We start from the raw sequence: 22,652 nt of genomic DNA, 5'->3' as shown, positions 1-22,652 counted from the left end.
AGCTGTAAAATAATGTCACCTTTGAACTCATAAATGAGGACCATTAAAACCTTCTACGTCTGTTATCATTTGTGCAGAACAGCTGAGAGTTGCATAACAAAATTATTAAGAGTTATAAAGAAAGTATATCAGTTGTCCAGAATTACCATAACTGACGTATTGCAAGACTTCGTACCCCTTACATCACTACAAGAAACATTAATGATACATTTTATTGGAATTTTAATCTGCTGGAACGGCAACGCTTCTAAACTGCTGAATAAAACTTACCAAGTTTCTTCAGTTTGTCACAAATCTTGTAAGAAATGCAGCCAGCAGGTGGAAGAACGAGTTCTCATCAAATGAGTCCAGATTAAATTTGTTGGCCTACATGTACAATGAAATGTGCAGTGGAAAATAAAAAAACTCTCAAGGGTTCATTGTCCTGCATTTTTAAACCATGCCCTAGATCAAATTTATGCTACGTGCTCAGGCATTTGCAAAAGCTGACTGACATGCTGAGATGATAACAACTTAAGCATTAAAGCAGCTGTGTTGGAGCAAGGACGCATCTAAAACCTGCAATACTACCCTTTACAACTGGATTGGACACTTCTAGCTTAGAACAAAGCATGTCTGTGTCTTGGACTGGTCTGGTCAAAGTTCAGATCTAATTCCAGCTAAGAATCTGATTCTAAGACTTGAAAATGGAAGTCAAAGTTTAGATATTCTCTGTAATCTCTATAGTCTTTCTTCTACACTATTTTGTGCTGATACATAAAATCCCTTACATTGGGTTTATTTGTGGCTTTAATGTGAAAAATTACAAAAATATTGAGAGGGTATGACGACCTTTCCTAGGTACTGTATAAAATTGTACTGAATCAAAACCTTTACTTGTTCTTCAAAGTCGCACATTAAGAAAATACAGGGTTGCAGCAATCCAAACATAGATTTGCACTGTGCTACTGTTTACTGTATGACTCTGTTGTGTTTTCCTGATCATAACCTAAATCAAGTTGCCGCCCACCCATCCCCTAATGTGAGTTTAGGTGGTTCACTGTGTCAATTAGTGTTTAATTGGTAGTTAAATGTTACCTTGCTAGATTTCTGTCACAAGACGTTTAGGAAAAAACCCAAACGGCGTCCTGCTCTGTTTCTGTCAGGTTAATCAACAGCTGTCTGAGTGTGAAACGGGCTTTGCACTTTAACCTGTTACTTAACAGGCTTCTGCTTGAGTTTATTTGCCCCTATCTGTCCTGATAGCAGCTTAACAGTCAGTTTGGATGATTCATAATTCATTTATGACACACAGATGCATACTGAGCGTCCAGTCAGTTCAGAGTTTCCCGTATCTGCAACATTAAGTAGCACCTACTGAGTATTGACAGCTGCTCGTTTGTAACTTGGATCCACTGCTCGCAGATCTGCTGGTCGGCGCAGTGGAAGGTGACATCGGCGCAACGCCACAGGTGTTGCCGGGTCTTCCTCACGTAAGAAACTGCAAATGACAACAAGAACAGTTTCTACAGAGAGCAAAATATGAAAAACACGTTAACGAAATCCCCCTCCGATATCCTAAAAGTGCTTTCTTATGTAGGAATCTTTCTAATGTAGGAATGGCTGCGCTGCCATTCAACATAAAGTTGTGCAAATTGAAATTACAAAAATAAATTCGCGTAAGAGGAGGAGGCTTCTCAGCCGTATTGAAAATAGCGTTTCGGAAAACTGCAATGGAAACACTTTTTTCGCATCACACGAGTCACGTGATGAACAATCAGATGTTACTACTGGTTAAAATGACAAAGAAGACGACAGGAAGTAGTGTTTTTCTCAGACAATGTGCAGCTGGCTTCACCAGAGCCATTTTGGCATCGCATAGTTCATAAAAAGTTGTGTACTGAATCCACAGCTCTTTAAAATCGCCAACTCCAATTTCCGCAAAATGCTGCAGACGTAATTGCTCCCGTGCAAACGAAGCGTGTTGCTCCGACGCCTGAAAAAGACACAGATGTCTCTGATGACTGATAGTTGAATTGTGAATATATCTCATGACTCATTTTAATGACTTATCGTATGAACAAACTTATTCACATGTGATTTTAATTTGTTTCTCATTTATTGGAAACATAGCAATTATTTTTTTTCAACATTAGCAGAATATAAACAACAATTTTTGCACATTTGTAATGGAAGTACCCATCATGACTCACAACCTGGAGTTTACTAAGTGTTACTTTTTTCTCGAGTTTTTATATTTTCTCACTGATCATTACTCCAAGGCTTTGCTGCAGTGCAGCCTTGCCCTGTAAATGAACCTTAGCTGTATCCCAATCAACTCGGTCTGCCACAGATTTTAGTGAATGAGTGAGATAAGAAGACGTGGGGAGGAAATGAGGAGGAAGCCAACATTACTGAAATATTTACATTAAGGAGCAGGAATTCGCTCACTAAGCACTTTTGGCAGCAGATTTACTCACTAAGCATTTCAACGTCAAATCATCGCACTGAATATTTCTCTCATCAGATAAGAGTCGCCCTTTCAAGGAGGAACCACAGTCCAAATCATTTCTCGTGGCTCGTATGTGCAGCAGAGATGTCAGAGAGAGTCTGAAAAGTATTTTGTATATTTGTTACATAATCAAAATTTGAGGTATGGGACATGTCTTTGAAGATAAGCTTCAGCATAATGTGGCATCACAGTTTTGTGAAAATTAGTCCATGTCAGTGTAAGTAGTACTACTACTCATTTTCCCCAAAAGGACCCTTTAAAGCTTTAAAGCTATTCCCGAACTTGTAGAGAAGTGTAACTGCTGCACCTGTGAATGCATAGGGATACTGCTGAGAGGGCTGGTTTATCCTCTTCGTATGGCTCCTGGCTTGTGCATCAACTTCGTCTTCTGTCTTGTGAACTGCCACAATTTCACACACTTCAACAGTCTGGCGGTGTTCTGAAGAGAGATTGAATTGACAGTTTAGTTCGATGGCGACTGCAGCTTGATAAGAGCCAGAAAAGTTACATGTACACAGATTCATGAGGTTGTGGTGGTAAAGAAAAGAAATTCTGCTCTGCAGTTGATGAATGGAGTAACTGTCTACTTAGAAAATGCCTTCTGGAGCTGGTAGTGACACAAACTGATGTGACAAAAGAGTGAAAGGTCATGATCACAACTCTTAGGAATGGGAACATTACTGTTTTTTGGTGGGGATGCATGCTAAATATCCAAAGACTCAAGATTCTTCGGGGTACAGTGGAGCACTGCTTAGTCCCAGATTTTTGGTGAAATGTTAATTTTCATAGCTAAAAGATTCGAAGAAAATTCAGCTTTGGAAGCTGGAATATCTAGGCAGAATGCTACTTGACCTGCTACTGGCTGCCAATCCAAAAGAACCATGTGTTTTCCTCAGTGCTGATGGCAGAACTTCCAAGAGAGGAAATATGAAAGATTGCATATGTTAGCTTCTGCGGCCATGCTAAGATAGTTTCACTATGCGTATCAATGTATATTAAGGTAGATTTGGTTTTTCAACTATTAAAATAGGCAGTTATAAGTGTTTTGCAGGCGGTGCAGATTTTAGCTAATTGTGTGTAAGCACTGCATTTTGTCAAAATCATCAAGCAAATACACATCAAGAGTTTCTTGATTACGTTCATAACTTAGCTGAATCACTGTGCAACTGGTTAGTTTGAATACTGATTTTTAACTGGATGGTTACTTAGAGTTACACCAAAGTCACCTGCAAGTGAAGACAGCTGGCTGAAACGAATAAGATTCAACGGTCACACTAATCTGTGAAAAAATGACCGGATCAACAAACTTTAACATGGGTGAAACTTTTACATTACTACATGGATATTTGCCTCGTTATTTGTAAATGTAATTTATTTATTCAAACCAGTGTGTGGCTGATCAGTTTGAAAGTACCTTTATCTGCCATGTAATATAAGAAGTCTTTTTCAGTCTTGGCAGTGGCAGTTACTTGACATTTGCTTTTGAGTTTGTTGAATGCTGAGCTAACATGGAAGCAAAGAGAGTTAGCTAAAACAAAGCAACATGCTAACCTGTACTAAAATGACATCAGGGTCAACAAAGGCATTGCAATAAGCCAGATGTGGGAAATACTTTGATTAGATCTGACGTAATATTATATTACCAAGATATCATAATGAGTTATTTTATCACCTTTGAACCCTACTAGTTTGAAAAATCTAGCATAGCATTACAGAATGTTTCAAAGCTGCTAATCAACAGTCAGTATTTTGATTACACTTGATTACTTTCTACATTTCATTTATTTCAGTTTATTTACATAGCCATAAATCACAACAAATATGTGCCTTAAGGCACAGAGATCTAGTTGATATACAAAAATATACAGTCAATTCAATTGTACATGTTTTACTCATACATTCCAACTTGTTTATGGTTATGAAACAATCCAGTTATGTTGAGCTTATTAATATTTGTAAGAAGTTTTCTACCAAGCTGACTTTGCAGCAACCACTTTCATCTGAATGAGCATGTAGCAACTTTGGACAGTCGACAACATCTCTTAAAATATGAAGCAATTCGCTGTCCAAAGTATGGATATGTGTTTGTGATTTGGAGAATCAGAAATTCTCACCAGAAGTTGAATTCACTCTGAGAGACACTTGGTTCTTTTCACAAACAGTGAACTGAATAGAAATAAATCCGCTTAGTCCCATGAGACCTTCAAAGTGTTTACAGGCAGTACTTCTTTTCCCGCAGGAATGGGAGTTGGACGCTTGTTTTAAAACTCTTGGGGGTTGGAGGAAAAGAAAAGGTGCTTTTGTCTGAGTGGCTTGGTCAGTAACAGAATTTGCAGGTCACAATGGGACCAGGTGCCTCCTGGTAGATGATGGAACGGTGGAGATTAAAAGGCTATTATGAAACATCACAGATTCTTAATCTGCTTTTTTTCTTCTTTTTCACTTTCAGGCAGAAATTTGAAAAGGCATGTCCTCCAGAGCAGTGGAGGTACAGGAAACTTGTTTCAGTACGGCAACGAAAAGAAAAAGGTGGACGCCTCGAAAACCGCAAAATCCACCTTTGAACAATTTCTTTTTAAACTGAGACGTCCAGAAAATTCAGTTATAACAGAGCAAATTCCAAAGAGGACTTTAATGCAAGTACATTTTACCCACTTCAGGTTTACTGACCTCTTCAACTGCATCTCATATACAGAGCCTTCCAGCCCCTCGTACAAATTTATTCAGCAGATATGATGAAATGAATGGGAGAGAGGCAGAACATATTATTCCTCTCCCGGGAGTCCCTGAGAATGGGATTTCATTTCTTTCTCAAATAAAGGTGATATGCCATGCAGGCATGAATAACTTTATGGCCATCGATATTCACATTTTGACAAATAGGAGGACGACTTATGGCCATGTGAGGGAGGGGGGTTCGATGGCTTTATTTCAGCAAAAAGGAGAGAGAGAAAAAAGAGAGTTTCATTCCAACAACATATGAAATATGTTCAAGCTCTAAACTATGCAGATGGCCTTTAGCTCTGCTTCTTTGTGCTTCTAGTGCTTCTTTGTTGCATGGCTTGGGAGTGCCAAATGTTTGCTGTTATTATGCAAAAAAAGAGATGATACATGACTGATACATCAGTGTAGCTGGAGGGAAATATTTCCAATTACATACAGTGGGCTTTCACCATAGGTGCAAAAGCAGAGACCACAATGTAATATCAATCATCCAAGCAAACAACCCACCAAAAACCTCACCTGATGGAAGGCAGTAAAATGTCTAATTCATATTTTACTGAGCTCAGACTCCAAAATGGCTGCGCACAAATAAAACATAGTGAAAATAACAGATTTATTGGTTGAATCTTTATGCCTAGTAAATTCTACATTTAAAATAAACATATTATTATTGGTTTGTATTGTTAATAGCAATCAGCCATGACAAAACATGGTTAGTCCTTTTGTTTTCTGACCTGCAGCTGAAATGCTCCCAGCTCCGGTGTTACGTCATTACCAGTTGGATGCAGATTTTAGTCCAGCATGTGGATGTGAACAATAAGTCTAGTTTTTTTTTATGAGAAAAGAAAAGTACTGATAAAACTCATCGGCAGCATCATGTATTCTGTATGTAGGCACGGGCTACCAAAATATTCTCCTCGTATGATAATTTACAAAAGAAAAGTATCCTTTATAAGCTTTATTTTCAGCAGAAAGCCTTTTTATTTTGACTGTTGCTAAAAATAAGATTGATCTACCCAAAAGTATAGCCTCTCTGATTCGTTAAATTTAGGTATTCCGGTGACTTTCATGACCACAGGTATATAAAGTCCAGGAACTAGCGCTTCTACAAACATTTGTGAAAACTGGGTCGATCTTAGAAATTCATTGGTCGGTGCCTCACAATTAAATATTTCACAGCCAACTGTGAAATACTATATAGAAATACTACTGTGAATATTATAGCGGTTTAATATCAAGGTGGAGGCGATTGTGAATGATAGCAACTCATCCGTGAAGTGGTGGGCAACGTAAAATCCCAGAGCAGAATCTGTGAAAGCTAAGGCACAAAGCAAGCAGAGGTCACTTTTGGCAACATGGAGCCTCAGAGGTTTTCCACAGAACAAAACCCCGATTCTCTTTGGTACAATATTGCATCCTTAGAAGTCAAAATGATTCCATTTTTACATTGTTTTATTTATACTACAACTTTGATGACTAATGCTAAAAACTTCAGTAGAAGATCTAAACTTGCATCTTTCTTTCTAAGGTTCTGTGTTGATATATCTGTCCTTAAGTGAGCTGGGGAAGCAATCAATATCCTTAGATCCTTAGAATGCCCCAAAGACTCCACCGTACAAACATTTAGACTGAAAGGCATCATCTCGTCCACACAGTTAGACGACAACACAGACCCACACACAAAAGTTGCAGTTTTCAGCGGAGTGTAGTCCCTAAGCTAGATGCTAAGCCCCTGGCTGTACAAGCCACATCCTCTCTGCTTGGCTCTGACATACTCTCTTCTTTGTGGCTGCAAAGAGTCTGAGGACTGGCAGTGAGCCAGTGAGGGATGCCTATTCATACCGCAGGGCTCGGAGTTGGTAGCAGGGAGTCCGGAGGGGCATTTCTGTAAGTCAGCTTTTCAGCAGGTTGCGGGGAGGAAGGCATTATTTTCAAATGTCTAGAGCATGTTCAAGATGTGGGGAAAAAGCAAAAATTGTGGTTTTGTTGCTTCAACTGTCCAATGACACATGGTGATTCTCACAGGGGGAACTGGCATAGTTTCTATCAGACATCTACCTCCAATACTTTTAGGGTTGCAACTAGCAAGGATTCTAGTTGCTAGAATCGAAAATAGAAAACTGCCACGGACTGTTTGTTTTGAGATTAAGTTTCTATTAAGATTTTAAAAAAATATATAGATTTCTTTTTTTATTATGTTTGTGAAGCTTAGGTCCAAATCAGACTCAAATGTGAGTTTATTCAAACACAGTTGAGTTTTCCTTCTAAAGCTGAAAGGAAAATGTTGGGAAATCCGGATAAATATTCTCAGTTGATTGAGAAAAACAGATTTCAGCTGCAAATCTGCACTATTCTTAGGACAAAGACTTCTACTGAGATTGAATGCAGAGATCCAAAAACATACTTTTAAGCAGAGCAACATCCTTATATAGGAGGCTGTTTACCGTATAACTTCTCTAATGTCCAATTTTCTACAGCGTATTGCAAATGCATTTATACTACTTAATGTTTTTTAGAGTTTTGTCAAAAGAAAAGTATCCTTTATAAGCTTTATTTTCAAGCTTAAATTAAAATTTTGCTATGTTTCATTATAGTTCAACACCAAGTAGTGCATAATGAAGTGTAAAGTAGATGATACTTGATGTTTTTTTTTTTTTTTTACTAATAAAGTCTGAAAAATGCGATTCATGTACTCTGATAGCCCAAAATAAAGTGTCGTGCAACTGATTGCCAGTAGAAGTCGAGATTAACTGAGTACCCAAATATTGTGCCCATGATTCAGTTTTAAATGAAGCCTCATACTGGCTTCATGTACTGTACCTATTGGCTGCTCAACTTTAAAGTGTACCTTTGGGAACTATTCAACAAGAAAACAATCAGATTTGCATTTTTTTTGTCTGTTTTGCTTCCCAGATAAGAGGAATGTATCACGTTTCACGCTGGGTCTTCTGCCGTTTTCACCCCATCCGATATTAGGTCAAACTCAGACAATGATGTAAAATGAAGACAGGCAGAGCCCTAAGCAATTTCTGTCTGTCACGGCAACACTAAACCTTTAGAGTCCTTGAACAACTTTGTGTTGTTTGGGAGTGAATACAATCTTTGGTCTGGATCATTTAGTTTCCCCATCCAGCACTGTGAACTGGAAGCACATGAGATGGATTACATGTGTGCTGGATTAGCTTCACATCGCAGGTTTCTGACACAGATCCCGTAATCAGATTTTATAGGAAATAATGTTCTTCAAAAACTATTCAATAAACTCCTTCAAACTTTTATCCAGAATTCTTAAAACTACATCCACAGTACCGAATACAGTTCATTTTGTGGCACTCCAAATAGATATCTCTTCACATAATAATAATAAGGCAGTAGGTGTGAATGTTTGCCACAGAAAGCCTAAATTAGTGGGGCTCATTTTTAAATATATGTGTGTCATTATTAGAAGAATAAAGCGTTAAATCTTTGGTGACCAGGCCTTTCTTCTACAAAAGATTGCGAATTCAACTTTCAGACACTAGCCTACAGGCAATAATTATTTCCTTGAATAATGGAGCTGAGCTTTGTGTGACTGTAATGAAGCTTAGGAGGTCACCTAGATTTGTGCGCTTTGAGTAGAAATACTATCTGTCCTCTAATTCAAGTTCTTGGCTCAGGAGGAGGGCTATTGTTCAGAAACAGAAACTTAGGACTAAGTTGTTGCTCTTAGCGTAGAGCGGCATGGGAATCCATCACTGCCTAATGCACCTATTAAGGTTGACCCAAATTCTCTGAAGCTGCAATAGTAGCATGACAACGCACACTCTTATTTCTCCTGTGACATTTCAAATAGTCCACAAGAAAGTGCCAGTGGGTGTTGAAACTATTCATTTAGGAACTATTTCCGTTGTCTGTCAAAGTCTGTACCTCCTACATTTTAACTTATCTCTTCTACTTGTAAATGTAAAATGTCGTTTATTTTGGAAAAGTCGTTTTGCATAGTGAAGAATTAACAAATGTGCACAAGCAGTGAAGTATTGTACCAATTTTGCCAATCAATATGCCAGAAATGTTCTACATTTGCTTTGACATTCCACGAGCTGAATTCATCATACATCGAACCATGTTGAAGATCTTTGTAGTGCAGGACTGTTTTCTGGGCAAAACTGGACATTTGTTTATCCAAGACAATTAACACTTCTCTCTGACATTTTATAGATAAAACGTTCAAGCAAGAACATAATGAGTACATTAATCGATGGGGAAAATAATTGTTGAGGACAACCACGCGCAAAACAAATGAGGTATGTCAGCTCAAGCGAGGATCAAGACCAAGATTGACAAGACCGTTTGGGAGTGGTAAACATTTTATCTCAAAGTATGCCACAATTAAACTCATTTAGTACAAACTTTTAAATAAAAATTGCAGAGTGAAGCACTGCTTTTGGGCCAGTAATGTACATACGGAGTGTGGGAGAGTGGGAATCGTTTCAAATGTGATGCATTGAGACACCAATCTATCCCTGGAGATGGTCTATGTTGCATTTTGGTTGTCAGATGAGATTAGAATAACTTTTTATGATGAATGAAAGAGGAAATATAGTTTGCTAAGGTGGACGAGATGCATTGCCAAGTGCTGTGAAGGTAGTTTAGCTGATGAGACTGAGTGAGGATGCACAGAATGCTCTATATAGGCTCCATATTTGTGAATGTAGCTGTTTTGTTAGCTAACCAAAGGACTGGATATGCTGAGAATCTGTATTTTGACGCTATGGAGACTATTTGACTAAGTGGAAGCAGTAATGGAAGTGGTGGAAACTACTGCCACCCATCAACCTTAACAGCAATTGGTTACCATGGTGACTGAATGCAGTCTGGAAAACAAAAATTGCTGATCAAGAAGACAGTGGCTTTTTAGACAAGTCAATCCTGCTTCTTGGAGATAACAATACATCATGACAGATGCTTCTCCTCTCCCAAATGTTACATCTCCAAATAAACTCCATTAATCATGGCATTATGACCACTGAATAATTCTAGTAGCCTGTAAGTTATTGTTTAATGGTGAAAACCTATATGACCAGTTTAGGCATAGACTTTGTGAGATTCTTGAAGGTATGCTGTGGTTGTTACCCCTAACATTGTTAGGAGTACATTTCTGTAAGATCTTTAGGTTTAACTTGTTCCCTAAAAATGCATGATCCAATAATTTATCACCTACAAACTTGTGCAGGTCAAAGCAATACTGAATTATTTCTGCTATGTAGCACGGCGCAGCATCCTGCTGAAAGAGCCACAGCCATTTTAGACTGTTCTGTGGCTTTGGTGCCTACATGAACAACACACCATAGTGCACTTTCTATTGCAATTTTTGGGAAATATCCTTGAGGTTCCTCTGAAGGGTAATTTTTCCTGTGCTGAGAATTACCAACGAGAAATAACATTTCTTTGTTTGAGGATGCCGTGCATAAGTATAACCTAACAACTGTGTGATGAGCGATTATATTTCCCCTGATTTGATAAATATAACAGCACTAGTTTCAGTCAGGACTGACCTGATGAGAACCTATGGGATCAGAGAATGCATTGTACCTCTAACAAGCACTCGTGTCTGTGCGAGAGTGCCAGCATTCTGCTTATTATCCAGCTCATCCTGCTTTCCCAAAAACCAAGGTGCCATCCTACCTGACAGGATTCCACAGACATTGCTTCACATTCACATAAGATCTGAATTGCTTGTCATACAACTGGGGGTTTAAAAGGCCCAACAAGAGACGTTGTCTCATCAGCCCAGAAAAAAAAAACTATGAGGCACAAATCAAAGACTTAGATCAGCAACACCGATTTTGATAAGAACACCATACCTGCAGGATTTCCATGTTTGCACAAGTGATTTTGTGTTTATATTTATGCATATGATAATGATATTTCTGACAATGTGCTCCCCAGGCCTCACCTTCTCACAACAACAAGCTGTCATCGTATTCACATTCTGCTCTTGTTCTCGCCACACCTCCCAGTACACAGTGGATCAGTTTGTAATCCCTTTATTGTTACTGTGGTTTTGCAGTGACAATGTGTGAGAGGACAAGCTGCTGCGAGCTTAAGGAAATGCTCCCATGCTTTTGTAGGTGTTTGCATAGGCTGATGTCACTCCTGCGCCGCTTTTGCATCTTGCACTCCAAATGACACGTAACACGAGTGCGATGGACGAGATAAGATTTAACCGCGGGTGCAAAACTGATAAACCTGCTTATGTAGTTCGGAAAAACGCTCTCCTTTTTTTCTTCTTCTTCTTTTTGTTAGAAGAAAAAAAAAACCCTGTCCTTGAACCAGATTGAAGTTTCAGAACTACACAACAAACCACAAACACATGATTGCGTCGGTTTAATTAGCTTCAGAGGTCAAACCCCTGCAGCCTTAGTCTTAGGTAAATAATTGCAATCAATGCAACTGGAGATCCCTTAATGCTGCCAGTGATGCGGCATAAACCGTCACAATTTACCCGGTACCCAGCTGTCATTTCCTGGCACTGTTTATTTCCCTGTGTCTTTCGCGCTCTCCTTCTCTCTGCAGCCATCTCTCGGCACACAGACAGGCCTGTGCATTGAGCACCAGCTTTAGATTACAAAGCACAGATCTGCCTGGGTACACATGGCAGTGAGCTGTCAAACAAGACATGCGGATTTCTCCCAGGCACAGCGGTGTTTGTTGAGCCAACGCTTCGGCAAACAGATGGAGAAGAAAGGACAACCAAGGAGGAAGGTATAGCAGGAGAACAGTCGCTAGTGGTGCAATGAAACTTCAAATTCACTTTGTGGAAAGTTCTAGTCAGAACAAGTTATAGCATATCAGTATATTCCAAATTCTTCTTCAAAACGTGGATTAGCGATACGATTATCACGATGCCTCAGCAATCTGGCGGAGTGTGTATTGATGACTCGTTGGAGATCATCTTAACTTGTCATTTGTTGACACGTTAAGATGAGGAGTAATTTACTCCTAAAGTAGATTACAGGAATTGGTAATTCCTGGAATACCAATTCCAGTAATTCACTTTAAAAGTTGACCAGAATTTCTAGGAACTTGCTTTTGCACTGAGGTACAAATATGACGTGGTGCATATCTGTTTCTTGGAATTTAAACAAAACAGTACAAGCAAATAAGTGTTAATACTAGGAAACGGCAAGAAGTTGACTATTTGTGTAAATGTTACCGTCAGTTTACACAAATAAAATTGATATGTTTTAAACAATTGGAACTATCACAATGGTTTTGCACACATTTCTTGCAGGGTAGGTTATAAAAATAAAAAAAAAGTGGGATTTAGAGACTAATAGTGAACACTACTTGTACCTGAGAAGTAGTCCAGACCCTACGCTTAGATTTACATACTATAACATTTTTATTTTTCCGCAGTTTCTTTTTCTAAATACCACAGGATCAAAACACAAATACATAGAAGAAAGGCACAAAAAAAAAAAAAAAAAAAAACACCGTAAGAAATGATTCACAAAAACCCATGCAGGCTATGTTTGGCTCTCTGTGTAGCCCTTTTTCATTTTAAGAGTCAACCTGGCTGTGTTGTGGATAATAGAAGCTTTTGCTTCCAAGAAAAGGAGGCGCAAGTGAGACTAAAGCTTGATTCTATGTAGCAGCGCGTCAATCAGGGCGTGATGGTGTTGCTTAGTTGATCGGCGAGCTCAGGTTTGAAAAGAAAGCAACACTATCCAGTTATTCCTGCTCACCTGCCGAGTGGCTTGACACCACTGTTGTAGCCATAAACAAGTGCAGTCAGAGAACGGGAACAAGCAACGTTTGTGAAATGCCATCACTGGAAAGTAATTTCATAGCAGACCATTTCGAACGGGTCATTAGTTCTGTTCCAACAGCAGCAGATAAGTTATGAGGCAACGTTTGTTTGTCTGATGTAAACTATTGATTGTAAAATGTGTTTTTGTAATTGGACCAAAGCGTGCGTTTAAATCGGGAAACTTGGCTTATTGGATTTTGGTTGCAGCTTGATTACATCATTTTTAAGAGCATGTGAAAGGAGGATAGACTGGGATAAGGATGGAGTGGGGATGAAAGAGAGTATTTTACACAAACTAATACATGCAACATAGAGAATATTATTCAGTTAGCAGAGCATCAAAGCAACATGTAAAGGTGACCGTTTCACAAATTAAATCTACACCAAACTATCATTTTTTTTTATACCAGATGAGTCTATGTGAAAACTAACACAATTCATGTATTTTAATCATAACATGTATAAGGTAGGCAACTATTGAATAATAATTTGATCATTTTTAGCTGGACTAAGATGGAGTGCTTTGCACTGCAAACCTAAATTTCAATGTGTTTTATTGCAATTTTGTCCAAACGACCATCACAATATACTACATATCTTTGAAGGGAAGTAAAAATAATACATGATTTAGTTTTGGGTTTTTTTTAGAAACTAAAACATACATGCCATTTTTATTTCAACCCCCTAAATAAATCCAGTAAAATTAAATCCCTTCAAATTAGCTGGCCTCAAGGTTCCCTCTCAATACTTTATACAGCACATTTTCTGCTGGATTCTATTTAGGCCAGTATAGTGGCAGCATCCTGGTGGCGCCATGGAGATGAGCTTAGTGGATTTTGTTTAAGGGTATCAAAGTAGAAGGGAGCTGAATAAAATGCACACCACACTTTTCAGATATATTTAAAGCATCTAGGTGAAAGTTTTTGTGTGTGTGTGTGTGAACAATTCAAGCAAAAACCAGTGATGCTATTCCACACTTCTTTCTCTCAGCATATCTAAACAGAGCGACAATCAAGATCAGATCAAATCTCAAGCAGTTACATCAATAATGCCGTATAAGAAGTGTGTATGTATGTATGTGTGCATTCCATTCAGTGTTTATAATAAATCAGTCAAAAAAATTTAGACGATTATATATATATATATATATTTTTTTTTTTTTACATATAAAATGTTAAATATATTTTTAAATGCTATGGAGATCCCCTTTAGAATTACTATGCAGAGGACAGCAGTGAATGTTTACTACATTGTCCCAGTGTAAACACAGAAAAAGCCCTGCAGGAAGAAGGAAGAGTGGAAAGTTTGTGAAGCTCATTAATATATGCAAAGCTGCTGCATGTGAAAACTGAGACGCTCTTGTTTGGCTAAGTGCAAAGAGTTCAGGATAATAAAAAAAATCCACCTGTTGCCACTCTCTCATTCTACATAAAGCTAATCGATTGTAAAAAAAACAATCAAATGCGGGGATCATTTTGCTATTCAACTTTGAGCAAAGACGAGACCGTTTTTTTACATTTTTTTATCAGTGGCGTTTAAACTTTTTAATTGGCCGAGAAACATCCGTGTTCGATGCCTAATTCTGGTGTAAACTGACCCGCTCTTGTACCTGCAATCACTGGCAGGATTTGATGAAGTCCTGTCGAACGCTGACTCAATAAATGGAAGTCTTTATGGCAGGTTATTATAGGGCACTTGATACCACTTTGTGGAAGGTCAATGGCTGGGTTCGAACCGAAGCGTGCGGCGGCAGCTGTAATCACTCCACTCGATATGCTACAGTAATTGCCGAGTGGGGAAGCCATTTAGGTGAACAAACATTAGCCTCGGGGGGATATAGGAAGACCCGATTAAGTGGAAGTTGCCTGATAGAAATGACAGAAACATTTGGGGGGCTGTTTCCCATCCCCATTAAAAGTAAAGAGACACTAAAGGATCAGACCATTAAACCTGTGCATGCTGAGTTTAGCTGAGTGGGAAACAACAGCTTGCTATTAAAACAATAATGTTTTGTTATTTGCCCAAAAATGTGCTACAAAAAAAATCCCCCCAAACTTGTATTTTTGTACATATTTAGGCTTATTTTAAGTTTAAAGGTGCCAGCCTTTTTTTTTTTTTCTATTGAAAAATCAATTGAATTAACTTACGGAACAACACGTCATGGTTAGTTTGCTATTTATTTGATTCAGATGTAAAATGTTACTGGAAATAAAAATGTACCCTTTCGAAAACAAAGCTTTGATAACATCACAAAAGGCACTCGGCAACTTATTAGTTATTTTGACATTTTAATTTTGTTGCTCACATGTACCGAGTCAAATTTCTTCAAATCTGATAGGCTGGATTATTTTCCCTCTGGTGATGTCATCAACGCAAACAAACATAAAGCGTATCTTGTAGATTTCTCTTCCTCAAAGTGGTTTGTAGTAACTTTTTACTATTATTTTATAATAATAATAATAATAATCATTATTATTATTACTATTTCACATTTTCTACACTTAGATTAATCATTCAGTTACCAATACAGGCACCCTGACCTATCAAAAATTGAACGTCCTGAGCAGCAATTTAGCTGCAAAGCAATCATCTTCTGGCTAGCACTGTTAGCCCTGCCTACTGACTTTGATGAGAAAGGATGACCGTTAAAAAATTCAAGATATGCATCAACACATATTTAATCATGTATTTGGTAAATTATTTAAACATTGTTTATTTCTGTGCTGTACAGTTAGTCCCAAAATTATTTATACCACTGGTAATATTAAATTTAAGGTGAACTTTGAGTTTTACCAGCATGTTTCTTCTGACTGGAAGTAATACTAACACTTGAATTGGATGTGAATCTGTAGGGAGAGCTAAAGATTAGGGTGATGGCAAGGAGGTGATGGCAAACTCAAACACTTGGACTAAAGGTAGATGTAAAAAAAAAAAACCAACACTGGGAACAAGAAAAAAGATGCAATTATTACGCAGGTTTTATTACTGCAACGCTGTTTTATTTCCTGAAATAAAGTAAATATTTTCAAATCTAAGCTTTTCTGATTTAATTTATCACATTATCACAAATATTTAACCAGATTGGAATTGTGTCACGTTTGGTCCAAATTAGTATCTGGAACCTGATGTTGGAACGTGCACGAGAAATCTTTATATTATCTACTTTATAAAATATATATGTATTTTTTTAGCACACTTAATAATGATACCTAACATATTGGTCCTTTTTTTTAAGCCCTCACTGGAGGGCTTTAAAATAACACGTAACATTTTATGAATGAGTTAATGAATGACAGCGAGAGCCCTAGTTTCTTGTAAAGACCTGTGGAGTGTCTCGTTATAACAGTTATATGACCTGACTCTTTCTCACTATACATGTGTGTGAAACCAGATAGGAAGCAAAAAATACTTTCTTTTTTTTTCTATTAGAGGAACAACAGTTGCATGTAATGAAGGTCAACCAAGTGGAGGAAATGCAGCTTTGCAAATAGCAGTTTGCCATTCAGAATGACGAAAAGCTGTGGTTTAATTTCACAGAACAAATACAAGTTGACATAATTCTGTTCCTTGTGTTTGCCTTACCTGATTCGCAGGTCCCAGAGCTCCGTTTACTGCTTTTCTCAATTTCCTTCCACGCAAGAACAGCCGGGTAGAGAACGACTTCTACCTTTCTGTGCTTCTGAAAAAGCTCCGAGCAAATTATTTTGTCGTTGTTGTTCTCCATGGTGTCATTAGTTGTCGCAGTAACGAAATATGAAAAAACACGCTCATTCCAACTTTGTTACGACCCGCGTAACGAAGAGCGTCCAGCGGCTGTGTGTGTGTGTTTTTTTTTTTTTTTTTTGGCGACTCCGGTTGCGAAGTAGCCTATTATCAGACAGACGTCAACAAAGATCGTTGCGGAGAGATGACTCACTACGCCGTAACAACAAAAAAAAATGGTCCGCTTTCTATTATGATCGCTTTTCACGACATGAATATAAAGTTGCCTTGCAAATAATTTCTGTCTTGTCTCGTTACAACTACTCTCTTAAAAGAATGTGTTGATTTACAACTAATTTTCTGTGTTATCATCAAGTACACATCTGGTTTAGTCTTGTCTTTGTGTTGTCTTATTTCAAGGTCTGGACACAGATTATGCCCTAGAGACCATTGACCAATAACGTTACTCCTTAGATGTCTGCATTTCTGGAACTTTCCATAGGAGAAACAGTAAATTAAAGCGTCCACCACTGTTTTTTCTTTGTTTTATTAGTTTAACAGAGACAATGTCCAATTTAAAAAAAAAAAAGTTACTTAAAAATGCTTTACACCAGATTGAGTGTAAGCTAGCTTTTTTCATCTATGAGGCTGATATATTACAATTATTTACCACCATTTTGTAAAGAAGCACAATTTTTGTTTTAAATAATTTTAACATTAACTTTTGTTGATTTATTAGAGCAGCAAATGTGTCCGAATTTTACACAGTACATCATTCTTATATAGACACATTATTGTGTTGGGTTTTGACACAATTTGTGTCAAATTGTTGTGTAAAAGTGTACCAAACCCTTCATAAGTAGATTTTGTTGGGTAGAAAACCATTTTATTCTGACACCCCAAATAAAAGCCAGAGTAAAACTGCCTTCAGAAGTCATTTTTTTCTGTGTACAAATTCAGCTGTTTTGTAAAGGCCTGACAGGTTTACAGAACGTTATTGAACAAAAAGCGTGATTAAGTCCAGGAAGCATGCCGGACTGGCCAAGTGTAAACTTTTTAAAGAAGTTTCAAAGCAGATTAGGCAATACAACTTTGAAGGTCACGCAAAGAGAAAGAATTCAGCCATTGTTGGGGGGGAGGGAACAATAAGAAGTGAAGTCTGTAATTTTCCATAAGCTATGTAGAGGACACAGAAACATGCGGAAGAATGTGATCTGCCCAGATGAAAGCCACGTTGAATTTTTAGTTCTTAATGCAAAGTGGTAGGGGAAAATTCTAACTCCACATTTCACTGAACACATATTTATTTTATTTTATTTTTTTTTTTACCAGGATCAAGAAGCTGATGTGTTTTTATGGGATAAAAATATTATTCTTGGAAATTTCATCCCATTCTTGCACAGTTTGACACATAAATCAAAACAGGGCATAATATATGAAATTACTGTAAAACAATAACAAATCCAACATGTTCACTCTTAGTTTAAAAATGAAAGTATTCCTGCAAGAGCATACTTGCAGCTTTCACAAGCATCACAGTAATGTAGGACAAAGTGAGTGCTCTTGTTTTTTTCCACATATCCATCCTCTATCAAATTGTCAATGTTAGGAAACTGACTGTAACAGTGACTTAAAGGATTTCTTTGGCTTATATTTAAACACCAACACATGAAATGTATATAAGCAAGAACTAATTATCAGCCATTTCTGCTCTAGTCTATGCTTTGAACAAACTTTAGGAAGTGTTTGTATTTGATAATTATCTTTAGTAGGAGTTAGAAAAGACAGTAAGGGGATGGACTTAGTTTGGTTGGTGACATAAAGCAGAAAATTGTTTATTAATTAAGGGTCCGCAGTCTTTTTTTATTTTTATTTTTTAGAACATTCAGACTAATGAGCCTTTTCTTAAACATCAAACATTTACAGGTGATTTTTTAAGGACACACTGGTCCTCATGCTGGTTTTCTCCACAGATGTATTTATGGGTGGTCTCCTATTCGAGACCCAGCCTGTCGTTTTAGTAAACATGACGTCAGCAGTCCATTGAAATAATTAAACAGGCGAACTCACTTGTGATTGGCTGACCAAAAGAAAGCGTCGCTCCAGCCAATCGCCGTCGCGCTTACTCGCCGATGCGGTAGTACCAACATGGCAGCTTTCTGAGTTTTGGAGGAGGAGAGCTGGTGTAAATACAGAGAATTTAAGCGTTTCTGAGACGAGGACAGGGTCAGGGAGCCTGAGCTCGAGACTTATTGGATTGTCGGCGGAAAATGTCGAGCGACGGGAACAAGAAACAGTTCTGGAAAAGAAACGCAGCCAAGGTTCCTGGCAGGTAAGTGACGTGTTCCCCCTTCTGCTGGCTAGCTTAGCAGAGCTAGCTTCTCTTAGTGGAGCTTCACACGCAGCTTTCACTTTAACTGAGGGCCTTAACGTTGTGCACAAAGTTGGCCAGTTTTGACTAAACTGACGTGGCACTGCTCATGTTACACTATTGCATTCTGTACCGCTTACATCTTCCTGCCTACAGCTGTCAAAGAGCTGCGATGCTAACAGGGGCTAGCACCTCTTAAATCTCCCCGAAGTAGGTTCAAAGTTGTGTCTGTTGCTGCAGTCACTGACTGAATTATGAAAAGGTGTATTATTATAGTAGTTTTCGTCTCCAGAAATCGAAAACGTATCCTTTTGCACAGATTGAGGCAAGCATATTTAGCCTGAACGGATGAGCCCATTCATTTCCTTTTCTCTCTCTCTCTCTGCTTTACTTCCTCAGTATTCAGCATGTTTACGGCGCACAGCATCCACCTTTTGACCCGCTTCTTCATGCCAAGTGAGTTCAGATTCTTTCATCAGTGCTAGAAAAATGCGTTGCAATCTTTGTGGAGTTGTTTAGGCACTTTATAATGTTCGTCATCAACCATTTGCAAGTAAAAACTAGGCTCTGGTGGCCATTATTTCTTTAAGCCAATGAACTTGTAGGATTGTGTATACATTATCTAGACAGTCAAGGTGTTTCTGGAAATTACTAAAATATATATTTGTTTATACTTGACCCTTTAAGTTTGTGGTAACAGGTTTAAAGCATGCAATATTCTGTTTTCTCTTTCTCCCAAATAATTTGTGTACTCTTTTGTAAAACTCAGACTGTGTGTTGAGAGTTTTTAGGGGTTTTATTTTACTAAACTTATTCTTTAAATGTTTAAATAAGAAAAGCTCTTTGTCTCCAAGGCAGGATGACATTAGAATCACTGTAACTGTAAAACATCCCACCAAAGAATACTTTTTGGACTGCTAGCATTCTCCATCAAAGTAAACCTCATCTGGAACAAATCTGATTTCAGATTTCAAATCTTTACCTTCCAAGTTTAAGAAGTGGGTAAAAATTAAACAAAATCAAACACATTTTTGGTATTTAACATTCTTTTAATAGAGTGGGACCTGTCTGGTTTGCATCTCCACATTGTGTTATTTAGATGTATTTCGTGGTTATTAATTGTAAAGTGTACACGGTTGGAGTGAGACTGATCGGTTCTGTAGAGTCAGCAAACTGGAGTCCATTCTGTTGCAACGACTCCGACACAAAATAAATAACCAAATGAAACCACATGAAAAGGAGGAAGTGGAAGTACAAGAGCCTCTGCTATGTCTTGACAGAAACACTTGTAGCTAGATCTACACAGAAACCAGTGAAGACCTTTTGCTTTGCTGTATTCTCCAGATTTTTGGATACAAGTGAGATTGTAAACAAATGCAAACTTTCACATGGTCATTTTTTTTCCTCAAACATTTTCAGATGTAATCTTACACGTTTACTACAGTATTTGAGGTCAATGGGCAGCTTTTGCCTCCTCGCTATTTACCTGTGTTGCTACGCTCTTCATCACAGTTTTATTTACAGATGTTTATTTATTTATTTTTGTTCCAGGTTTTATACAAATGTTGAGTCTTTTCTGCTTTTTCCTTTTTTTGTACACTAAAGCACAGCAGGGGAACTCACCAATGTTTGAATTAATAAATGGGTTTGAGGTGTTTATTAGGTTTTGCTTCATTACTCCTAATGGACTACAATTTCATACCGTTAAGGATGCAGTTTCTTACCTATTAATTGTTGTATATCAGTTAATTTCTTTGAGTATTTAGATGAATTATTGAATTAAATAATCTTGCAGAAATAAGTATGTAAATCTCTTGTATATTTGAATTTATTTGTGTTTTTTTTCCCCAATAGATTGTACAACCTAGTTTCATTGATTATGGCTCTGATCCTCATTTAGCCCAGATAAACCAAATAATCTTAGATTGGGTTCCTGTTGGTAGATATTATTGAAGTTTCACAACCAGATTTCTATTCAGTATTCAATAAGTAGATAATGTCAAATTACTTCAAATGGACCTCCTTGGTTTTGAGATTGTTTTCCCATCCCAAAATGTGTTGGAACTTACTGGGATCCAATTAAAAGAAGCCACTTCAACTTCTTGATGACATCGCTGAAAGGGATGGCAGCCACGCCCAAGTCAAGAATGTGAAACGGTTTGTTTTGCCGGTTGACATAAACAAAAACTGGTATGACCTGGGCAAGACTTTAATGCATGTTAGGAATGTCACACGTCAGGTCCTGCAGGATAGCTCTGGTGCCCTATTGGTTAGAAATTGTTCTGAAGTCTCACTGGAACCAACTCTACAAGAAAATCTTGTTTCCAAAGAACAAAACATTTCAGATTTATTTTTGGCACACAACAGGATTTATTCATGTCAAGTGAAATCAAGATGTTACATAATCTCTGACAGACGTTGGTGGGAGTGTGTAACTGTGTTATGGATATAGCTTACCTTCACAGACATATTTATTACATGGACATAGTAAATATTAAAACATTCTAGCAGATGTTGTCATATATTCATTTCCTGAAGCTTTGATTTGTAGATGGCTTTCATTGTTGATACCAACTTATCTTTTTAAACCGCTGACCCCTTGAATGTTTGTTCTCATATTTGCAAATAACACATTATACATTTTATAGTCATAAAATATCAGTCTAATGTGGATTTTTTTTTTTGAAACATCAACAACTGCAGCTGGATAAATAATCTTCTTTTTTCCCCTGTTATATAAAAAAAATAGAATTGTGTTTGCACTTCTAGAAACTTTAAATTGATTATATTCTGTGATTTAAACTTATGTACTACTTTTGCATGGCTTATATCACTGTAACAACCTGAAATAGTTTTTTTTGTTTGTTTTTTCTTTTCTTTTTTTTTTTACAAAATTGTGTTTTTATTTTTTTTCTAATTTCTATTATGCTGTAATAAGGAAATAACATAAAGATATGTAAAAGACAAGTTTGAAAAATGTAAACAAGCATTTGAAGAAAAAAAAAAAGAATGTCATTTGCTGATCTGTTTTTGCTCATTCTTCACAAAACAAGTCAGGCTCAGACTGATTGGCTGTAGAACATTCATTAACAACAATTTTCAAGTCTTTGCACACACTCTTGCAGATAGTCAGGTAGATTAAGGTCTGAACTTTGACTAGGTAATTTTATCACACAAATATGCTTTGTTCCCGGGTTGCATTTTTAGGGTAATTAATGACAATAAGTGAAATTTTGACGACAGTTTTTGTTCACCAGCGTTTGAGTACACAGTGCTCCAGTAGTGGTTCTCTTTAAATATATGTAGTTGTGATGCTTCAGGTTCACATCACAGCTTACTCTAAGTGCGATATGGATTTTCAATTGTTACTGAGGCTTTGTTTGTGTTTCATCACAAATTCAGGAAGAGTAACTCAAAACTGAAATTAGGAATGGCTTTGAAATCGCTCCTTTTTGCTACCGAATCGAATTGAATCACTGCAAAAAGTCAAACGATAAAGGAAAAACGCAAGCGATAAAATGTTTATTCTCAATGACCGACAGACACAAAACCCCTGGCAATGATGAAGTAAA

General features: G+C 37.5%; 2 protein-coding genes across 4 annotated transcripts in view; one reads left to right on the top strand and one right to left on the bottom strand.

The window, feature by feature from the left end:
* cerk (ceramide kinase) overlaps positions 1-16,834 on the bottom strand; it is a 50,459-nt gene extending 33,625 nt beyond the window's left edge. For both annotated transcript variants that reach the window (XM_023350281.1, XM_023350282.1), the window contains exons 1-3: positions 16,590-16,834; positions 2,799-2,930; positions 1,358-1,480 (exon numbers count right to left, since the gene is read on the bottom strand). In XM_023350281.1, coding sequence (XP_023206049.1) covers positions 1,358-1,480; positions 2,799-2,930; positions 16,590-16,731 — 397 coding nt within the window. In that variant the 5' untranslated portion in view covers positions 16,732-16,834. The remainder of the gene's footprint in view (positions 1-1,357; positions 1,481-2,798; positions 2,931-16,589) is intronic.
* A 2,014-nt stretch (positions 16,835-18,848) lies between these two features.
* The window catches only part of tbc1d22a (TBC1 domain family member 22A), a 136,746-nt gene continuing 132,942 nt past the window's right edge, over positions 18,849-22,652 (top strand). For both annotated transcript variants that reach the window (XM_023350401.1, XM_023350402.1), the window contains exons 1-2: positions 18,849-19,041; positions 19,480-19,536. In XM_023350401.1, coding sequence (XP_023206169.1) covers positions 18,980-19,041; positions 19,480-19,536 — 119 coding nt within the window. In that variant the 5' untranslated portion in view covers positions 18,849-18,979. The remainder of the gene's footprint in view (positions 19,042-19,479; positions 19,537-22,652) is intronic.

This window comes from Xiphophorus maculatus, chromosome 17, assembly GCF_002775205.1.
Source record: "Xiphophorus maculatus strain JP 163 A chromosome 17, X_maculatus-5.0-male, whole genome shotgun sequence".
NCBI lineage: Eukaryota > Metazoa > Chordata > Actinopteri > Cyprinodontiformes > Poeciliidae > Xiphophorus > Xiphophorus maculatus.
Note: the sequence above shows the minus strand (reverse complement) of the source record. Positions and strands in the feature narration are given on the sequence as shown.